The sequence below is a fragment of the Chiloscyllium punctatum genome, chromosome 6 (assembly GCF_047496795.1).
Source record: "Chiloscyllium punctatum isolate Juve2018m chromosome 6, sChiPun1.3, whole genome shotgun sequence".
NCBI lineage: Eukaryota > Metazoa > Chordata > Chondrichthyes > Orectolobiformes > Hemiscylliidae > Chiloscyllium > Chiloscyllium punctatum.
In genome coordinates this window covers 65,675,968-65,697,252 of record NC_092744.1, presented here as the reverse complement: position 1 = coordinate 65,697,252, position 21,285 = coordinate 65,675,968, and the positions used below count along the sequence as shown (strand labels likewise).

The following is a 21,285-nucleotide window of genomic DNA, read 5'->3' as shown; positions in this document are numbered from 1 at the left end:
TTTTATTCATGATTCAACTAAATAAATTGTGCTTTGCTTAACTCAGAGTGGTTGGACCAGTTGCATCATACCAGGAATACCCTCTTCATAGCTACCTTTAAAATAAGGAAAAGTTAGTACCTGGGTTACCTTAAAATATTTTGAGGGGTCTGGCCTGGTCCATAACACATTATCCAAGTTTTTGCAGCTTCTGATATCTTCTTAAATAACCGTTGACTTCAGAGAAGACCATGATTAGCATTCAGGAATTGAACCATGGAAGACAACAGGTTGAATCTCATAGGGGTCTGTGTGGTGTGGTCTACGGTAAGATGTACGGTAGAATTGGGAGAGATGTTTGGTGAGGCGCATCCCCATGTGTCAAAATCATTCTGCCCCATCTTCAATGTTTTTCACAAGCAGCATAGTGAGAATCTTGTCAGAGAGTGGAGAATTGCCAATGGCCAGTAACTATTGCTTGGTAGGCTCCTCAATGATGGCCCAACGTACCTCATTAATAGGCTGGTTGCGATCTTACCAAATTTGCCAAACAAGGCGTCAGGAAAACCCAGTCTCCAGGGAACATTCCAGTGTCTGCAGAAATTTGAAAGATCACCACCAATACATCTATTATCACCATGGCCATGTGTTTTGATAATTCATCATATAGATCATCAGATTAAAAATCACTGTCATTAAGTTCTCTCATGCAGTTACTTTATAGATTTTAGTACTGGGGGTTTGGAAGCTCAGGGAGAAATTGAAGGGTCAGGGACTGTTGGAGATGGGGGGATGTTGAACAGTAAGCTGCAAGTTAGATGATCAGGAATGAGTAAAGGGTGAGTAGTAGAGGCAGTGGGAGACAGGGGGTTAGCAGTATGTCTGGAGTGTTGGAAGGCTTGAGAAGAGGGAAACTAGGAATATATCTGATGATATGGTAATACACTGTCTGCCTCCCACTTTTCACCTTTTATAAATTTGAGCTCATCAAAACCAATCTTGCATATCCTAACTGGTACAAATTTATTCAATAATGACCACCAATTTTGCTGAGCCACACTGGGCCCGAGTCTAACAATGCCTGATTTCAGAAATTTCACCAGGGTTTCACTCTCCTCAATCTCTGTAATTCCTTCCATCCTCACAACCCTTCAAGATCTCTGCATTTGTCTAAGCCTGACCTCTTGAGCATCTTCAATTTTCCCAACTCCAGCACAGATGGCTTCAATTACTGGGATCCTAAGTTTTGGATGTGTCCCCAGAAGCCACCTCCATCTCTCCAGCATTCTCTTCCTTTAAACCATTATATAAACCTTACGTCTTTGGCCAAGCTTCGGGCCACTGGCCTTAAATATCTCTTCATTTGACTCATGTAAAATTTTGCTTAACACTATGAAATGCTTTGGGGTGGCTTTGTTATGTTCCAGTTCATTACAGTTGTTCTTGCCTACATTAACATTTTGATACCATGCTAATAATCCAGTAAGACTATCAAACAAAGGCAAAGCATTTCATATGGAAAGTTAACCATCAAAAATTATTGACGATTCCTGGAAATCAGTGACCTTTCTGTGGAATATTCATACAATAAATTACATTCACCTGAAAAATTATTGACAAATAACATCCAGTGGTGAAATTACTAAATCTTTCACCTATATTCTTGAATTATATTATGAACCAGATTTTAAAGATATTCTATACAACCTAATAATCGGTATTTTAATATAAACTTTAAATTTGTCCTGACTCTTCCAAGTAGTAAAGCTCATAACATGCAAATTTAATGTTGCTGATTTGTTATAAACACAAACTCCCCTTATAAATATTCTACCCAATTTTCACACGATTACTTTTTCCTTCATTTATATAATTACTGGATTATGTAGAATTTAATATAGACTCTCTGATTTGGTAGAATTGCATTGCTACCCTAATTGACTGCTCACTAGATAGTTGCACAACCTCCATGTCAACAGGCAGCTTTTTTAGTACAGAGTCCCCTTATTCCATTTCATCATTTTGTTGATTTTAAATGTAGACATTGATACTCCACACATAAGATGTCTATACAAAGTTTTTCTATAAATTTAATTGGTTTAATCGAAGTGGTAAATCAAATTAAATACATTGCACCAGAGTGACTGTTCTCAATTCCAGAGGTAGAACTCATAAAACTGCAGTAAATTGAAGCCATCAATTAATTACTCAAAGTATTGTTTATGCATATTTCCCTTGAGTGAATTTTCTCTGATGTCCTATTGATGTAATCATTAAATGACAAAGCCTGCTTAGAGAGGGGGAGGAGAGAGAGAGAACATTGGAGAGATCAATAAAGGTACTTCTTCACTGCTTGAACTTTATCATATATTCTAATTGTCAGCAATTATCCCCATTGCATTTTTGTATTTTTAGTTTTTAGCTACAATCCAGGATTTCTTATATTAATGTTATGAACATGTTTTGGTAGATTCAAACTCATTTGTTTTATTCTGTGTTTATAGCAATCCCTTTGGAATGTTAATTATGCACACTTTTTATTGCTATTGCAGTGCTGGTTCTTTTTTAGGTCAAATATTCAGCAGTAGCTTATATGGTTCAGACATGGCAGTTCATCTGTTTAGCTGGGTAGAGCTGGCTGACTTCATCAGCTCTGTGGTTTTAATCTCTCTGTTTGAATCCTCTGAGCTGCACCTGACTAATTACATCCTGGATTCAAGGCAGTTTTGTACTTGGATCTAATTCCGGTGGGGGGGCCCAGCCTGAGTTTGATTCATTTACTGTCCTGTGAAGTCACACATCACCACCCTCGGGACTCCCCCTTTTACTTTACCTGTGAGTTAATCCAGCAATTATCAGCGATTTGAATAACTAATAATGACTCACTTCTTCATCAAACAAAACTGTACAGAATAAAACAATATCTAAAGGGGGGGTTTTATTGAAAATTCTTTTAAAAAATTCAAGTACTCTAAAGAAAATTCGGAAGACGTATTCTAATCAGAAGATTAAAAATGCAAGCATTTTTAGAAGGAATACAATCAACAGCTTTAGATGTGAATCCTTCACCAGGCTTCACACTTTGTACTGATTACTTACCCTGTTGAGTTATTAATATTGAAATTTTGTCAGATTGAATTTTTGGGGAACTGAATAATGAACCTGAATTGCTCGTAAGAAAAATGTGGTTTGGATAAAGCCTACTGCAAAAACAGTGGACACTATAATGCTGGTTTATACTTAAGGGAAATGGCACACTGAAATGTAATCCAACTTTACAAGCCATTGTAAAGATAATTTGCATGTAGTCCGAGTAATAGGTTACACTTCTCTATGGCAAACTGGCAGTGTCCCTGCCTTTGAGCCGGGAGGCATCTGTGAATGGGTTGAATTGAAAAAAAAAGTTAATATTAACAGTGAATTACAAAATGAAACTAGTTTTCAGTGGTTTCTCTTACTTTTAACATGCAGACATGTTTGCTGGTAAACCACACAATCTAGCTAAGACTTTCATAACTGTCATTCAGGCAGTATTGTCTGGTAGGGGTGAGTTTTCTAACTCTCTCACCCAGTGAACAGCGCTCCATCTCATTATAACAGGGAGAGGGGCAATATTGGCTGATATCAATGTAGAACTCTTGAATGATAAGACTTGACCGCACTCTACCAGGTCAATCTGGCCAATCTCCACACAGTAGTATTGAATGGGAAGGCTCTTCTGAACTGGAGAAATGGGGCTTGTGATTGAGAAACCTGCTGATCAGTATTACCTGGAAATGATTAGTACCATTCTCATTATTCTATTTTCAAGAAACTCTTGCTGATAGGGAGTTGGGCAGCAAGATAGAATGGGAACAGTGCTCAAATGGCTCTGGGCACAGTCATACTGCGGAGGTATCTTCCCAGTTGCATTGTTAAATAAGATGTTAAGAGCCACTTGACAGTGCTAAATGTATTTTGTTGACAGTGAAGCAGTGTGAGGTGATGGTGCTGCCAGTTAAATGAGGTGGTGTCCCTCTGGCAGCCTGGGGCAGGGGACCCAGTGGAAATGCTCTCACAACCTGCAGAGATGGACCTTTATATTCAGTGGAGCATTGATACCCAATGAATTCATTTTCATGTTAATTGCAGTAACATAAGAACTAGTCACAGTATTGGAAGATTCAATAGACATTTATCAAAGCTCCTGCTATTTACAAACTTAAAAATCACAAGAACTTCAGTGTCTGTGCTAATACTAAGCAATGAAGTGATACCCTTTTTCATATCTCCCTTCCAGCTGCAGACGGAAGGGTAGGATATCACGTTGAAATCCTGCTGTGGGAATGCAGTCTGACCCATACTGCTGTGGCCATTCAGTGCCCTTTCACTTCAGTGGCCTGTCAACTGTGGTCTTTAAAATTTTTCTTCAAAGGGCACCTCCACTGTGAGAGATGCTGGTTCTCTCAAGGGTGTAGGGTCCAAAAGACATGGGGTGCAGGGGTGTGGGGTCCAAGAGACCTGGGGTACAGGAGTGTGGGGTCCAAGAGACCTGGGGTGCAGGGGTGTGGGGTCCAAGAGACCTGGGGTGCAGGGGTGTGGGGTCCAAAAGACATGGGGTCCAGGGGTGTGGGGTCTAAAAGACATGGGGTCCAGGGGTGTGGGATCCAAAAGACATGGGGTGCAGGGGTGTGGGGTCCAAAATACATGGGGTCCAGGGATGTGGGATCCAAGAGACCTGGAGTGCAGGGGTGTGGGATCCAAAAGACCTGGGATGCAGGGGTGTCGGGTCCAGGAGACCAGGGTGCAGGGGTGTGGGGTCCAAAAGACCTGGGGTGCAGGGGTGTGGGATCCAAAAGACCTGGGGTGCAGGAGTGTGGGGTCCAAAAGACCTGGGATGCAGGGGTGTCGGGTCCAGGAGACCAGGGTGCAGGGGTGTGGGGTCCAAAAGACCTGGGGTGCAGGGGTGTGGGGTCCAAATGATCTGGGGTGCAGGGTCCAAACGATCTGGGGTGCAGGGGTATGGATTCTGAAAGCTTTGGGGTTCAGCAAGGGATCTGGAAATGGCAGGGATACAGAGGCAGGTGTCCAACAGACTCAAGTTGCTCTGCAGAAATGCCGCTGGGCCCAGGAGTTCCGGGACTGTTGAAGGAGGTTGAGTTCCACACTGTGATTGGCCAGGCCCAGGGATGTGGACAGGCTCTGTCAGACTCACAGGATTCCAGAAATGGTTTGCCATGCCCTGATGTTTCACAATGGAGTCCATCAAGCCCTGAGAATGGGAATGTTGGGGAGGGGGAGACAGTGGATGACAGGCCATTCATTTTTTTTAATTAAGTTGTTGTCATACTAATTCTGATACTCTGAAACTTGGCCTGTCGTATGAATAAGGAAAATTGTAGATATCAACAGCCCAGGAAAAAACAAAACGTCTTGCACTTTATTTGTTTTTTTGTTGTCTGAATGTGCTAAATTGCTGGATCATCAAGAACAAAATAATGTGTGAGAAGTAAGAAGCAGAGTCAGTTTTCATCTAATTGCAGCCTTTCCCACCTGAGAAGACACAGAACAGAAACAAGACAAAGATTGTAAAGGAAAGTATATGTTATTTTTCCACTGATCTTCCAACATTTGAGAATTTCAAGGGGACCTCAACTTTGACAGCTTTGCTAGAAAAAGGGTCGAGAGTGTGGTGCTGGAAACGCACAGCAGCACATACAGCATCCGAGGAGTGGGCGAATCAACATTTCAGGCATAACCCTGCTCCTCAGATGCTGCCTGACCTGCTGCGCTTTTCCAGCACCACACTCTCGACTCGGATCTCCAGCATCTGCAGTCCTCACTTTCTCCTTGCTAGAAACAGGCTCCATATATTTAAACCAGGTACCCAAATACGCTACAAACCTTATTGCAATTTATGTTTACACCTGAATGACTATGCGAGTTCACTTCAAAAACATTAGCCTAACGTCTTTTTTAAAAAAGAAAACCTTTTGATGTGCCAAGATCACAAATAATACCTTTCTAGCTACTGGTTAACTCCACCACTTCAGCAGGATGACCTTCCTGTTCTTTAAGATCTTCCTGGTATCTCACCTTTGTGTAGGAATACTGAATTTTCTACTCCGACCTTTCCCTTCCCTGAATCAGCACTCATTCAACAGGAGCAGCGCAATGGATTTACTTAAATGAGTCCTTATCACCAAAATTGATGGGACCACCTGCAGATAATGGGATTGCTTCACCCACCATGTGCCCAAAGTATCCTGAAAATGATAAATCACCCTCATAATGTTTTATACACCACAGTGCTTCATGAAACCTCGGATAATAGAGGCAGCAATCTCCGATTTCAATGCTGATGTATGTAAGTGTGAATCTGGCAGCCATTAAATGAAATACTCTAAGTCATAATAAAATAATTTATCTAAAAGCTCATGAATTTAAAGCAACAAATCTGTTGCGAGAATTTCTCTCTGTGCAAAATCCAGCCTGAGGCAACAGCATATAGTGAAATGGAAATTCAATCATATGAACAGTTATTTCAGTAGTTGACAAAATGGTCTTAATCAGAGCGCTCAAATAAAAACTGCTATAAAATATTATTTTACATTCTTGGCCTTCTGTTTGCTTCTTGCTGTAGGATGCTTAAGACACCTCTATCGACACATATTGAATAATCTCACTGGGGAGATTGATAACAGAATATTGTGTCATCCTCCTAAATGAAATTAGATTTATTTACTCGTTATTTTTTCATGGGATGTCAGTGTTAGTGACAAGGCTGACATTTGCTACCCATCCCCATTTGCTTGTGAACTCAATGTCTCACTAGATCATTTGAGAACCAGTTAAGGAATCACCTGTAGATCAGACCAGGAAAAGTCATCTGTCCCTAAAGGATATCAGTGAACTACGTGGATGTTTAAAACCATTCGCAATAGCTTTGTGTCTACCATTGCTCTGACCCGTTTCAATTCCAGATTAATTCACTGAATTTAAATTCCATCCACTGTCAAAATGGAATCTGAAACAATGTTCTCAGTGCTTTAGGATTATAGTCCAGTGAGATTACCAGGACACCACAATCTTCTTTTACTAGAAATGGAAAATTTGCTGGCCAAGAGGAAGACAGCGCTTACAAAGAACTACCTGAAACATGATGACAGCAATGGGCTACTCCGGTGCTATACAGCTCTATAATAATTACATAGTTTCAAAGAGGCAGCATGGTAGCACAGATGCTAAGTATCAAAGTACTCTCAGAAAACATGATTTTCCACACACTGAGTTTATGATCTCGGACTCACACCATCAGATGTGTTGGCAGTAGAAAGACCACATTAATCAAATACATGGAGAGGGAGGAGGAACAAATGAAGACTCACTTCAGGGTCACTGAAATACTTTGGAACCTTCAAATCATTAACAACATAAAAAGCCATCTTAGAAAAAAGTTACTTGGTGGTCGAGTAGGCAATGGTGATCAAAAACTAAAGAAATAATGTACCAAAATCATCACTAAGCTAACAATACCAGGTTTTGTTTTGCTAGTTCACTGTGTACATACACCATCCCACCAACTGTTGCACTGCATTAAATCACTTCAGAATATGAGTTGAAAATATTGTCTCCTGACAACTGCATGAGTTGGAAAATTCTGTGGGGGCTCCGGGGATTGGATGCTCATTTGCAGCTATGAAAACAGTGGGCTCACACCTCTCTTACAAGTTGCAGTGAATTGATGCATTCTGCATACCACAGATGCAAGGTAATACCAATTAATCAGTTTAATTTACACCAGTTCGAAGTTTCCTTCAAACAAAATAATTCAATCTGTTATATTTGTCATATGCATCTTGTTTTTTTCTCTTCAGTATTAATGGCCAAATAACTCACTTACCTGCTCCAGTTTCCAGTGGAACTCAGCTGGACGAAAAGTGTCAATTTGATCAAAATCTCTACGCAGCAGAAATACTAGCCGACAGTTGTGAACATAGAGCGCGTAGTGGTGCCGATTCATCTCTGAAGGCAAAAGGAAAAGTGAGTCAGTGGGAATCCTGCACTCTTTAAAGTTATAACCCTTCATTCAAAGTAACCAATACAGATTGGCAAAGTTGCAGAACATGCTTTTGGGTTTGATGATCAAAGAAATCCATGAGACCAAATGGAGAAAATACAGTGAAGTGGTGAACCAACCCGAACAAACAATAAAAAATATTTTTTATAATACCAACTGGATAGGATTTGATACCAAACTTTTATTTACCTTATGTAATGGAGACACTAATGTCAGTATGGGAATGAATTACAGTTAGGAAAATGGGTTTAATACAGAATAAGGAAATACAGAAAAATATAAAATGAACCAGATCTCTATGACTTAAATTGTGCACACCTCCTTCTTTGTTTGTGTTATGACAGATGATAAGGCAGATATGGCATTTCACTTTTGGAAATTAAAATGTTGCATGCTGATTAAATATAATTATGGGCCAATGGGTTGATAAGAAAATTGGAAAAGATAAATAACATTAACATTTTGTGTACCTTTCAATACCACCGTTTTGGTGGGTTTAGATCTGCCAAGATTATACCTACAATAATGCAGTCAGCATTATTTAATTTCACAGTTTCAGTGGTTATTTGCATTAAACAAACAACATAACAACGACTGTTACATACAAATTAATCTAATCACTGTCAACTACTGAGTTGTAAATATTTCAACTGAACTATGGTGTAGTTCTGCCCACTTTATGAGAAGATAAACTACAAAGGCTGTGATGGCTGCTGACAATCATTCCTTTCACAGTCTAAAGCTTTACAGTAGCTGAAGGATGTATGCAAGATGCACACAATCAACCAGTGTACAAAAGAGTGGTCAGTCTGCATCTTCTCCCATCCCTATTTAAGAGGTTTGTGACACAAACTTCCAGTTGATTGGTTAACACTTGCGGGCAAAGCACTGCATTGGTTTACCATTGCCTGCTGCAGGATGATGTGTTGCTGGAAAAGCGCAGCAGGTCAGGCAGCATCAAAGGAGCAGGAGAATCGATGTTTCGGGCATAAGCTCCTGCTCCGTTGATGCTGCCTGACCTGCTGCTTTTCCAGCAACACATTTTTCAGCTCTGATCTCCAGCATCTGCAGTCCTCACTTTCTCCTGCTGCAGGATGGCTGACTAGCAGATTTCCTATTCTTTCTACCTGCCTCAGGCATATTGGATGGATTTACAGGCTCAAAGGTGTGGCACTGAGAAAGCACAGCAGGTCAGGCTGCATCTGAGGAGTACAAGAGTCGATGTTCCGGCATAAGCCTTTCATCGGGATGAAGAGCTTATACTCAAAATGTTGACTCCTGCTCCTCGGATGCTGCCTGACCTTCTGTGCTTTTCCAGCACCACACTTTTGACTCTGATCTCCAGCATCTGAAGTCTGCACTTTCTCATAGGATTTACAGGCTGGCAACCAACCTGTTTGCCCATGTTACAAACGTATCTTTCATGGTCAACATGTCCTGGTGTGGAACAGAGGTAGGGATACTATGAACACGTGACATGAACTCCTAAGCACATGCTTCTAAAAAAGAACAGTAGGAATGAAGGGGAGATACTGCAAAGTGTGTTCTAGTGGCCTGAAGGGTCAAAGAAGTGCATTATATGAAAGTTGGAAATGTGTCGCTATGGGAAAAGCTTGGAATTTGTGCCAAATAATAGCTCATTCAAAAATCCACATCGAAAGCTACCAGGAGCATTAATCTCATTTGTGATCTCTCAGGTGCTAACTGATTTGCTCTTTATTTACAGCATTTCATGGTTTTAATTAAACTACCATGATTTATGGCTTCTGTTCTTAATCCATAGAAAGCAGAAGCTAAACCCAGCACATCTTCATCCCCTGAATCAATATGAGCACAGAACGTCTCTGAAATGGGATTGGATTACTGAAATAGAGAATCAATGCACAAAACTCAACCAGTTTAGATCAGCAACAGAATGAGATCTCAGGCAAAGTTCAGGATCATTCTGATGTCGGGTTACCTCTATGAATATAGTTTAACATTCATTAGGCAAGTCATCCAGCAGACTACACAAACTGTTTGAATCTGACACCTGTTTTATCAGAATTGCAGAGAATGGTTTCCTTTTCTGCTCGCAGCCCTGGGCTGGGTCCATGCTTCATCCACATTGTGATGGTAAATTGATCTGAGAGATTTTTGGGGATCGCTCCATCGGGGATCTTTGCAGCATGCTTGCCATCAAACCTGAAGATCAAATCACTGTCATGCCCACTGTCCAGCAGGAGACCAGAGGTCCAGTTTGATAAACCATAGGGTGCTGGAAGCAAGTTCACACTCTCTGAAGAGGCACCTGGAGATTGAATGAAATTAATAGAAAGGGTTTTAATAATTCAGGAAGCAATTTGAAGTTGATGACTTTACCTTCAAGATGTTCAAGCATTGTTAACCTAAATGATTGAGATTCCAAAAAGCTGCAGGACCCAGCTGGCAGATTAATGAACAGAAAATAACGTATGGCACATAATTATGTCGTTGTAACAGCGCATTAGTGCACACAGCAAATTTTTCAGTACTGAAGATTATTGTCATTTATCAACCTTTTAGTACCGTATTCTGACAACTTGGGATGAAAGGTGTGAGAGACACATCAGTGGCACTGGACATAGGGGGGGTTGCTGTGTGAGAGAAATGCAGCTGCCCACTGTCATCATAACTGGCCAATTAATGGCCATTCAAAAGTGTGCAGCCCATCCACTGATTGAGTGAGGTCTGGACCATGAAGTGGCAATATCACCTCACAGGGCAGGTACTGTTTCTAAAGGCCTGCCCACACTGCCATGCCCTAAGGAAGCCTCAGCACCCAGAATCCACACCTCCATTTCTGTGCCCGAAGGCGACCATCCTGACGAACCTGAGAAGGCCCAAGTGACAGGAATCATGGATTGGGCCATGGTGGGGGCTACAGCATTCACGACGGACAGAAGCTTGCTCCCTGGTTTAGCGAAGCCTGGTTGCTGATCCTCGGTGAGGCTGCCAGGGAAAGGCAGGAGGTGCTCTTCCTCATGGTCGACAGGATGAGATCAAGCTATCTGACCAAGCAAATCTTATAGAGGCTACAGTGAGATTAGTAGTCATCGTCCCATCCTGGTACAATGGTACAATGATGTCAATGACTTCCTTCACACCTTCATGGCAAATTCTCCTGACTGCTCTCCTCTTTTGAGGGTGCCAATACCAGACAGTGTGTATCTAGAGCTGCAGCAGCAGCAGATCTCTTCTGATGCATGGGATCATGATACCAAGAGCCAGTGCCTGCCTTTGCTTATCCCCATGACATCCCACAAAGAGGAGGCATTCAGGAACCACCATTTTAATGACTCTGCTCTGAGATGCGGTAAAACTCAACTTCTGCTTGCAAGAACATCTGCACAATAATGACAGGTCTGATGTGATATTCCATCTCAAGCACTGGTAACAGAACAAACGCCTTGGATTGTAAAGCAGTTGGAGAGGGTGAGACTGGATTTTTAACCCAAGAAGATGTCAAGTTCATGACTTCCAACCCTCCTTCCCAGGAACAATGGAGACCCCTAGCAGATATGGAGGGAAGTGGGAGAGGTGAAGTCTTTAATCCCTGTTTGTGTTCTCTCATATAGGGCTCAGGATTTCAGAAAGTCAGACAGCTACAGAGACTGGCGTCCTGGAGGTTGGGGTACAATGCACTTGTTACCTCAGTCAGTTGCACATTGTTCTCTGGTGCAGGGCGAGGTCCCTCTAGTGGCAAGGGTTAGACCTGCATCTGATTCACCCCACCCCGATGTGGGTTTGGACAGTCTCTGGCATGATGCCCTTCTTCACCACAGTTAAAACACTTGCATGAGCTCCCGGGGTCTGAGCACTCCCTGTGGCTGTAAGTGGTGCTCCTCATCCATACACACGTCCCTTTCTTACCATTTGATAGGATGGTGGTGGTTCCTTGGGACTGGTCCCTTTCCTTCATTCCTTCATGCCCTGCCTTGATCACTAAAGGGTGTCATTCATCCTCCCTGGGCCTTTTGTCCTCTCACCTCCCTCTCTCAAGCTCTGGGAATGAGGAGGAAATCTCAGAGGGTGGTGTACTACATTATGGGCTCCTCATCCTCAGCCAGTGCATGATACTTGCATCTGCCAGTCAGCACAACATTGACCCACGTGCGTATTTGTCGGAGGCTGTAACAGATACAGTCACTCTGTGCTCTGTAGGTGGCCAGGTCCATGGTAGACCCCGAACAGCTCTGCCAGATGTTATGTGCAGTCAGGGACAGATGATGGAGGAATGCATCCTGACCATGAGTGCTGCCAGGTCTCAGGAGTGCACCGCCTGGCTTCCTCCAACCACAGAATGGTGATCCTTGTGGGCAGTCAGATCCCAGACCAACCTCTGGATGTTGTAATAGTGTGCAGACCATGGCATTAGCCACGAGTGCCTTGCAGCATTAAGATGGTTGGAATATTCATTCTTCTCAGGTCAGCAGGATATACAAGGGTATCTCGCAAGGGAGGTGGAATGTGGGAAGTTGGAAACAAAATTTACTCAGTGACAGGAAACAAGAGGCAATGGTCAACAGATGTTTTGGAAATGAAAAGCTGTTTCCAGTGCAATTCCACAAAAAAACCTCATTGTTGGGTACCTTGCTGTTTGTAGTGTATATCAATGATTAAGACTTCAATGTGAGAGACAGGTGTGTGAAATTTACAGACCTTGGAAGATGATTTCAGCAGTTTGGTTGAGCAGATGAGAAAGTTGCAATTAGAATTCAGTCCAGAGAAGTGCGAGGTTATGTGGTTGGGAGCGTAAGCGACACAATAGAATACATAGTAAACATGAGGATATTGAGAAGGGGAAAGAAATAGGGAAACTTTGGTCTGCATGTACTCGGGTCCCTAAAGATGATATGACAGATAAATAAGGTGGTAAAGAAAGCATATGGAATGCTTTCTTTCATTGGATGAGGTATTGAAAACAAAAGCAGCTAAGTAATTCTGGAAATCTACTTGACACTGGTTAGGCCTTACCTGGAGTTGTGTATACAGCTCTGGTTCACCACAAGGGAATCACTTCCATAGAGACAGAGTATAGAGGCAATTCACAAGCATGTTTCCAGGAATTGAAAATTACAGCCTATTGGGAAAAATGGATAAACTAGGGTTGTATTCCTTCCAGCAGAGGGGCACAATATCTGAGATATTGAGGGGTTTGGACAGAGTAGACAGGAAAGATCTGATTTCCCTTAACAGAGAGTTGATTACCCCAGGGACACAGATTTAATATGATTGGTTGAAGTAGCAGAGGGAACATGAGGAAATACATTATGACTCAAAGGGTGGTAGGTGTCTAATGGTCATTGCTTGGTTTGAAGGTTGAAGTGAAAACCCTAAACTCGCCTGATATGCACCTGAACGACTGTAACCTGTAAGGTCACAAATCAAGTGCGAGAATGTGGGATTGGAGTGAAAGGTTGGTTTATTCAATCAGCACAGACAAAATGGGCTGAATGACTTCTTTCTGTGCTATAATTTTGTTTAGTGGTTTCCATTTGTTGAGGGAAAATCATATTTAATTAATTTGCTTGAGTATTTTAATGAAGTAACAGAGAGGGTTGATGAGGTCTACATGAAATTCCAAAGGGTATTTGATAAAGTGTCACACAATAGTTAGAGCTGACAGGATAAAAGAGACTGTAGCAACATGGATACAAAATCAGTTTTGTGTGACAAAATAAAAAAGCATTGGTAAACAGATGATTTTCAAACTAGAGAATGCTTTATACAGCACAGTTCCCCAAGCATCAGTGTTAGAACTGCTGCATTTTTGATATATGTAAATAACGTCAATCTTGGTTTATAAAGCATGATTTCAAGATTTGCAGGCAATACAAAACATTTAAATATAATGAACTGGGAGGAGGGGTAGGTAAACCTTTAGGAGGACATAAAGAGATTGGCGAAATTGACAGACAAATTATGTAAAATTTAATGTGGAGACATTGAAAGATGTAGAAGGAAGATATAGGATAAAAGACACAGTTCTAAAGGGGTTGCAGGAGCAGAGAGACCTGGGTGATTATGTGCATAAATCACCCAAGAAGGCAGGACAGGTTGAGTGCATGGTTTAATAATGCATACAACATCCTAGACATTATTAATAGGGGCATAAGAGTACAAAAGCAAGGAAGTTATGTGAAACCTGTATAAAATACTGATACAATCACAGCTGGAGCATTCAGTTGGGCATCGCCCTTTCCAATGGGTGTGGAAGAGTGCAGCAACAATTTACAAGCATATCTCCAGGAATGAGGAATATCAGAGCCCTCCAACTTCCAAACGCTCATTTTTATGAATGGACTCTCGAACAGAACCCATTCACAACCTGGGAATGCCTGTACATGGAAAGATTGGAGAAATTTGGATTGTTTTCCTTGAGGAAATACTTGATTGAGATGAAATTTGCTCAAGGTACACAAAGTCATGAGAGCTCTGGACAAAGTAGATAGGGAGAAACTATGCCCATTCATGACGGGATCAAGTCTTAAGGTAATTGGCAAAAGAAGCAAGGAGTAGACGTGACAATAAAAAGGGACTTTCATGCAGTATGTGGTCAGGACCTGGAATGCACTGCCTGAGTGTGTGATGGAGGCACATTCATTGAGGGGTTAGTGACTGAACTGGACTGTTCCCTGAAAAAGAAGAATGTGCAGGGGTACAGGGGGTGGAAGAATGGCAGTAGGTGATTTGTTCCTTCACAGAGTGCCAGCACAGATATGATGGGCCAAATGGCCTCATCATTGTGAGGCTGATCAATCTTGTGCACTGTTAAAAACTCAGTTACCTCCTCCAGTTAAAAACCTGTAGTTTTTCAAGGAAGTTTGTAGCAAAACTAATAATAGTGTGTATTAAACTAATAACTAAAACTAAATAAACTAAACCTTATAAGATTAGTGACACATTGGTTAGCACTGCAGCCTCGCATCAGGGACCCGGGTTCGATTCCAGTTTCAGGCGATTGTCTGTGTGGAGTTTGCATGTTCTCCCCATGTCTCTGGGTGCTCATGATTCCTCCCCAAAGTACAAAGATGTAAGGTAAGGTGGATTGCCCATAATGTGCTGGGATGTACAGGCTAGGTCCATAATCTATGGGAAATGCATGGTCACAGGAATAGGGTAGGAGAGTGGGTCTGGATGGGATGCTTTTCAGAGGGTTAGTGTGTACTCGATTGGCCAAATGGCCTGAGTCTACATTGTAGGGATTTTATGCTTAAACAGAAAGGTCTTATCAGTGATTTCTGATTCATTGTAATCTGGGGGCTTCATCAGTGTGCCTTGTAGAAATGTGTAGTATCATTGACAGCAACAGATTTCTATGTTCAACTGCACAACAGTGGACTCTGAAAGCTGCTATTTCAGAGGAAGACAGACAGTGAACACAGACCGTTTAGCTGTCATTAAAACTGCAGACCTCTGCCCGACTGAGTTAGTTGCTCTCTCCAAAGGTGCTGCCTGACCAAAGGTACTGAGTGTGCCCAGCACTTGGTTTTCATTCCAGCATCTGCAGCACTTCACTTTTGCATCTTACCAGTTTTCAAATTGAGTGTGTTAGGGTGGGGACGACAAGGGAAGAGGTGAGGGTGGTTGCTGGTGGGACTTGGGGACTCTGAATAAAACATTTTTAAAATGCCATGCGTCAAAGGACTAAAAGTGCAGGTGTTTGCAACATACCATCTGCTGCTGTTCCGCCTCAGCTCACAGCCGAGATCTTTTGATATGTAAATGCTTCTGTAACAATATGCTTGTACAGTCTGGTTTCCTTGTGGCAACAGGTCTCAAAAACATAACCGACATTCTGAACCCTGACACATTTCTACTGTAGAAGTCCTTTGTAACTTGTATAGGAATATGTTGACGATTCCTCTTTTGTGTCAATTCAAATCTGAAGCTCAGCAGTAGTAATGGTGATCGATTGTGATGAGTCAATGGCCAACTACATGGACAGGGCCATCGATGGCAATAAATGATGCCACGAGAACGGGACACACTAGCTGCTTGTTAGTTGAAAAGATAAATGCAGCAGTGTAGTTGTTGATAAGGCACTGGCAGAACGCCATTAGGTTGCAAAACGGTGAACAAGCAGAATATGTTGTAGGAATGCATAGTTAGTTAAGTGGAGGTGGATCCTGTGTTCTCAGTCCTGCCTGCAAATTCAACCATTCAGTTCATGTCTAAAAAAATCCTTTGCTTGACCCTATTGTTACATGCTGTTTCCATCTTGACTTTGAAATAGTTACACAACCATATCACACATTATTATGTGCAATAGAATAAAAAGACAAGCTGCTTTGAAATTTAAATATTTTGTACAGATTGAGGGCAAAACAATTATGACATTTATCAGAAAGGACAGTTCTGATGTCAGTTTATTAAATCAAAATGGAATTACTAACTGACACACAACTTCAAGAATTCTTGATCGCAATTTTGACTAAACATAGAAAATCTGTTGCCAGCTGTCACAGCTGGGATTATGAACCCATTCAGTTACTAAGATTAAAAATCATACTTTTTCTTCTGGAATACTCATAATTGTTTTTCTCTAGGTGGGTTTGCAGGTAAACTGCTTCTCAAATATATTGATGACAAAGTTCTGAATCTTTTATTTTGCAATTTTGGTGTCTACAACTGCCTCAAAGAAAGGCGACCAAGTGGTGTGAGGTGACTTTAACGTTGCATGACAGTCTGGCAGGTGCAGGATGGGGCAATTCTACAAGCTTCCTGGTGAACTGTGTGGGACCTGATAATTCTTTTGGTTCCTAATTAGGCCAGCCAGGTGCCAATAAAAAATGTGTCCTCCAATAGGCAGCACATTGATCCAGAGACAGGAAACCAGGTGGGATGGCCAAGTCATAGAGTCATGGAGATGTACAGCATGGAAACACACCCTTCTGTCCAACTCGTCCATGCTGACCAGATATCCCAACCTAATCTAGTCCCATTTGCCAGCATTTGGCCCATATGCCTCTATACCTTTCCTTTTCATATACCCATCCAGAGTCCTTTTAAATGTTGCAATTGTACTAGCCTCCAACAGTTCCTCTGGCAGCCCATTCCACACATGTACCACCCTCTGTGGTGAAAAAGCTCCCCCTTAGGTCCCTTTTATATCTTTCCCTTCTCACCTTAAACCTCTGCCCTCTAGTTCTGGATTCTCCCACCTCAGAGATACAACCTTATCCATGCCACACATGATTTTATAAATCTCTAAGGTCACCCTCAGCCTCCAATACTGCAGGGAAAATAGATTAGATTCCCTACAGAGTGGAAACAGACCATTTGGCCCAACAAGTCCACACCAACCCACTGATGAGTAATCCAACCAGACCCATTCTCCTACATTTATGCCTGACAAATGCACCTACCCTGCACATCCCTGAATACTATGGGCAACTTAGCTTGGCAAATGCACCTGACCTGCACATCTTTGGACTGTGGGAGGAAACTGGAGAAAACGTACGTAGACATGGGGAGAACGTGCAAACTCCACACAGACAGAGGCCCAAGGTGGGAATCAAACCCAGGTCCCTGGTGCTGTGAGGCAGCAGTGCTAACCACTGAGCCACCATGCTGCCTGAATAGCCCCAGCCTATTCAGTCTCTCCTGGTAGCTCAAGCCCTCCAAACCTGGCAACATTCTTGTGAATCTTTTCTGAACCATTCCAAGTTTCACAACATCTTTCCTACAACAGGGAGACCAGAATTGCACGCAGCATTCCAAAAGTGGCCTGAGCAATGCCCTGTATGGCTGCAACATGAACTCCCCCAACTCCTACACTCAATCCACTGACCGATAAAGGAAAGCATACCAAACACCTTCTTCACTATCCTATTTACCTGCGAATCCACTTTCAAGGGGCTATGAAGCTACAGTCCAAGGTCTCTTCCTGCACTAGAATCTCGGGGAGGGGCAAAAGAAGCAATACTTCACAGGAACAGGAAACATGATTGCAGAATCCACAGCAGTAATTAAACTAAGTTTAAACACCTTTGGGCTCCGAAGTGGGCTATAAGTTACACTCCTAAACTCCACCTGCTCTTCCAAGTATAGCTAGCGAGTCCTTCAGTTTAACAGGAAATGACTGTCTCCCAGGTTTTAAATAGAAGCACAGAAAATAGGGGCAGGAGTCGGCCATTCAGCACTTAGAGTCTGCTCCTCCATTCATTGGCAGTCGTTCAACAGGTCAAGAGGAAATAGCACTGGATCATTTAACTCCAGTTTGTATATATGACCCGGCCTCATGCCTGTTTCAGATGGAAGCTCTGGCCATTGGGTTGGAGATCAACATGAAAATCAGAACTTATAGCAATCTGGGCATGTCATTGCTTTCACTGTTCACGTAATATTGCTCCTGCTACTGTCTAGTTTCTTTAAGCACGAACTGACTTGCTACAAACAAAAATTGACCTCAATATTTTTAATGGGGACAGAATTTACTTTTTGTTTGAAAGTATTGGCAACATCCAAGACATCTTGCCTCAGAGGAATACGGTTTCCAAAGGTACTGCTGACTGAACCTTATGCTTTTGTGGCAGTGTGGTACTGTTGTTACCTCTGTGCCAGGAGACTTGGGTTCAAATCCCACCTGCTGTGAGTGTGTCTCTGAACAGGGTCGATTAGAAAATATCTATGTTTTTGTGGCTAGGTGTCAGTGTTGTCAAGTTTCATGAAGAGTTTCTCTCCACAAGGCCAAACAGGCTTTCTCACCACATCTGACCAAACCCCCATCATTAATGACTAACGACATTCCTAAAGCCCACCTCTCATCCAATTCTATCCCACCTTACTACTTGCTGTCTCCAGAACAACTCACCAATGCCAGGACATCCCCAAATGGATTGGCCTCACTGGCACCCGTGTAATGTTCAAAAGGTGTATGTGCAACTGAACACGCACTGTTCATCCAGAGCTACCCTGTATGGTTACTAACATTTGGCCTGACCTAGCAGACAGGGGAAAGTATATGCCCGTTTTGCAGTCAGGGACCTGGAGGTCCTGCTGGATGTGGTCATATAGAGGCAAGATATTCTCTTCCCCCAGGAGATGCAGTGGAGGCCCTGACAGCAGCCGATGCCAGCCTGGCCTGAGGTTGCCACCCAGGTCAGTGTCATCTCAGCTGTCTGGAAGAATGCATAGCGATGTAGGAGGGAGGTCAATGATCTTCTCCAATCCAACATCTTCCCTCCAATACCTCACAATCACTCGATGTCTGCAATTCAACAAATGCCCTACCACGCTAACTATTGTCTGCACCATCTTTCCCACTTATTCCAAATTGGGATTTGTTCTCAATTGGAGACCTGTAAAACCAGTGGGGCTCCATAGGAGTGACTACTGGGATTGTAACTGTTTAAAATATATATTAATAGTTGCATTGTTTTGGAGCCTTGGGGGAAAACAGTTCAAAACAATGGCACTTTAAAAAGAAAGACGGCAGACAAAGGCAATAGACCTTTGATTCCTGGAATTCAGACAAGGCAAGATTCCTGATGAAGAGCTTATGCTTGCAATGAAAACTCTCTTGCTCCTTGGATGCTGCTGGACTTGCTGTGCTTTTCCAGCACTACACTTTTCATGTCTGATCTCCAGTATCTGCAGTCCTCACTTTCTTCCAAAAGGTAAGAGACCACATGGTCAGAGAAAGAAGTCTACACTGTCTGACACAGCAGTGAATCTGTACAGTTACTACCTTTGCTGTTTAAGTTCAAGTATCTTTGGGCTTTGGAGTGCATCTAAGAAAAATGAACAAACAGTGAAATTCACAGCTGACCTTGGAGGAAGTTGTATTGGCGAGCTCACAGCACAGCAACACATAGGTGCATAGTTTTTAAGTCTAACCTTGTTGTAAATCTACAATAGTGAATTCAGCGGCTTCTTTTTTGATTTTATATTTTAGTGAGATCTGTCTCTTGATTAAATTTAAAAATATAAAACACAGGTACTCAGTTAGCCTAGAGCAGTGTTTTTCAGAACAGTAAGATGGTGTTATTTTCTGTGTCTGTAGATTGTTAAGGAGCAAGGATAATCTTTAGCAGAGTGATGTGCTCTTCCTGTTGGATATGGAGATTAGGGAGAGTTTCCACATCACTGATGTTTATATCTGCAGGAAGTGTCTTTGGTTGTGAATCCTATCAGATCACATAGATCAGTTGGAGTGACATTTAGAGGAAATGAGGTATTTACAGGAGCTAGGGGGTGTGATGAACAGCAGTTATAGGAAGGGAGAAAAATAGAGATACAGCCAGGTAAATGGGTTAACTCCAGGAAAGATAGGAGAGGGAGGCAGGTAGTACCTATCACTATCACAAACAAGTACACTATTTTGGAAAATGTAGGGGAGGGTGGACTCTTAGGGGAATATAGTCAAGTTTCTGGTACCAAGAATGGCTCTAGGATATGTCAGGTTTCAAGTGATCAATTGTGATAGGGGACCCTCTAGTCAGAGGCACAGTCAGACATGTCTGAGGCTGGGAAAAAATCAGAATACTGTGTTATTTCCCTGGTGCCATGATCAAGGATATCTCAGAGAGCGTGCAGAATGTTCTCAAGGGGAAGAGGAACCAGCAGGAAGCCGTTGCGTACATTGGAGATGCTGGAGATCAAAGTTGAGAGTGTGGTGTTGGAAAAGTTCAGCAGGTCAGGCAGCATCTGAGGAGTGGGGTAATTGACGTTTCAGGCATAAGCCCTTTATCAGGAAAGGCTGATCACTGCTGACAAGCACGACAAGCTTCCTGGCTTTGCATGTGTGGTAAACAGCATGGCAATACCATGGTACTCCATGCGCATGGTATCACTGGCTGGGGGACAAGATATAAAAAGACAAGGCAGGGATGTTATGAGCATCCAAGGTGAAGAAGCTCTAATGAAGCAAGCAAAGAACCCAGGAATGCAGCCTGGTCTAGTCCATGAGTTGGGTGTGTCTCCCTGCACACGCAGTGTTCTTGCTGCAAGATTACAATGAGAATTGCCATTTCACCGTGAGGTGCAGTACTGAAGTGCAGAATCAGGCGCAGGTGGATCAGTGATCTGCGGATGAGAGTTCTCAGAGGCTGGCATTTGTCAGATGCCAATGTCTGTGGATGTGGTGTGTGTGTACGTGTGCGTGCGTGTGCGCGCACGCCCAGGGAGTATGCCTTGAGATGCCCATGCCTGGTGTGCAAAATGGAGGTCTTTTAAAGCAACCAGTGAGCTGAAGCCGACTCATTCTGAGTTCCATGGCACAG

At 42.5% G+C, this 21,285-nt stretch overlaps 1 protein-coding gene across 2 annotated transcripts in view; it reads right to left on the bottom strand.

Annotated features, from left to right (window-relative positions):
- clstn2a (calsyntenin 2a) overlaps positions 1 to 21,285 on the bottom strand; it is a 556,740-nt gene that overhangs the window by 124,447 nt on the left and 411,008 nt on the right. For both annotated transcript variants that reach the window (XM_072572819.1, XM_072572818.1), the window contains 2 exons: positions 10,071 to 10,328; positions 7,862 to 7,983 (listed from right to left, as the gene is read on the bottom strand). In XM_072572819.1, coding sequence (XP_072428920.1) covers positions 7,862 to 7,983; positions 10,071 to 10,328 — 380 coding nt within the window. The remainder of the gene's footprint in view (positions 1 to 7,861; positions 7,984 to 10,070; positions 10,329 to 21,285) is intronic.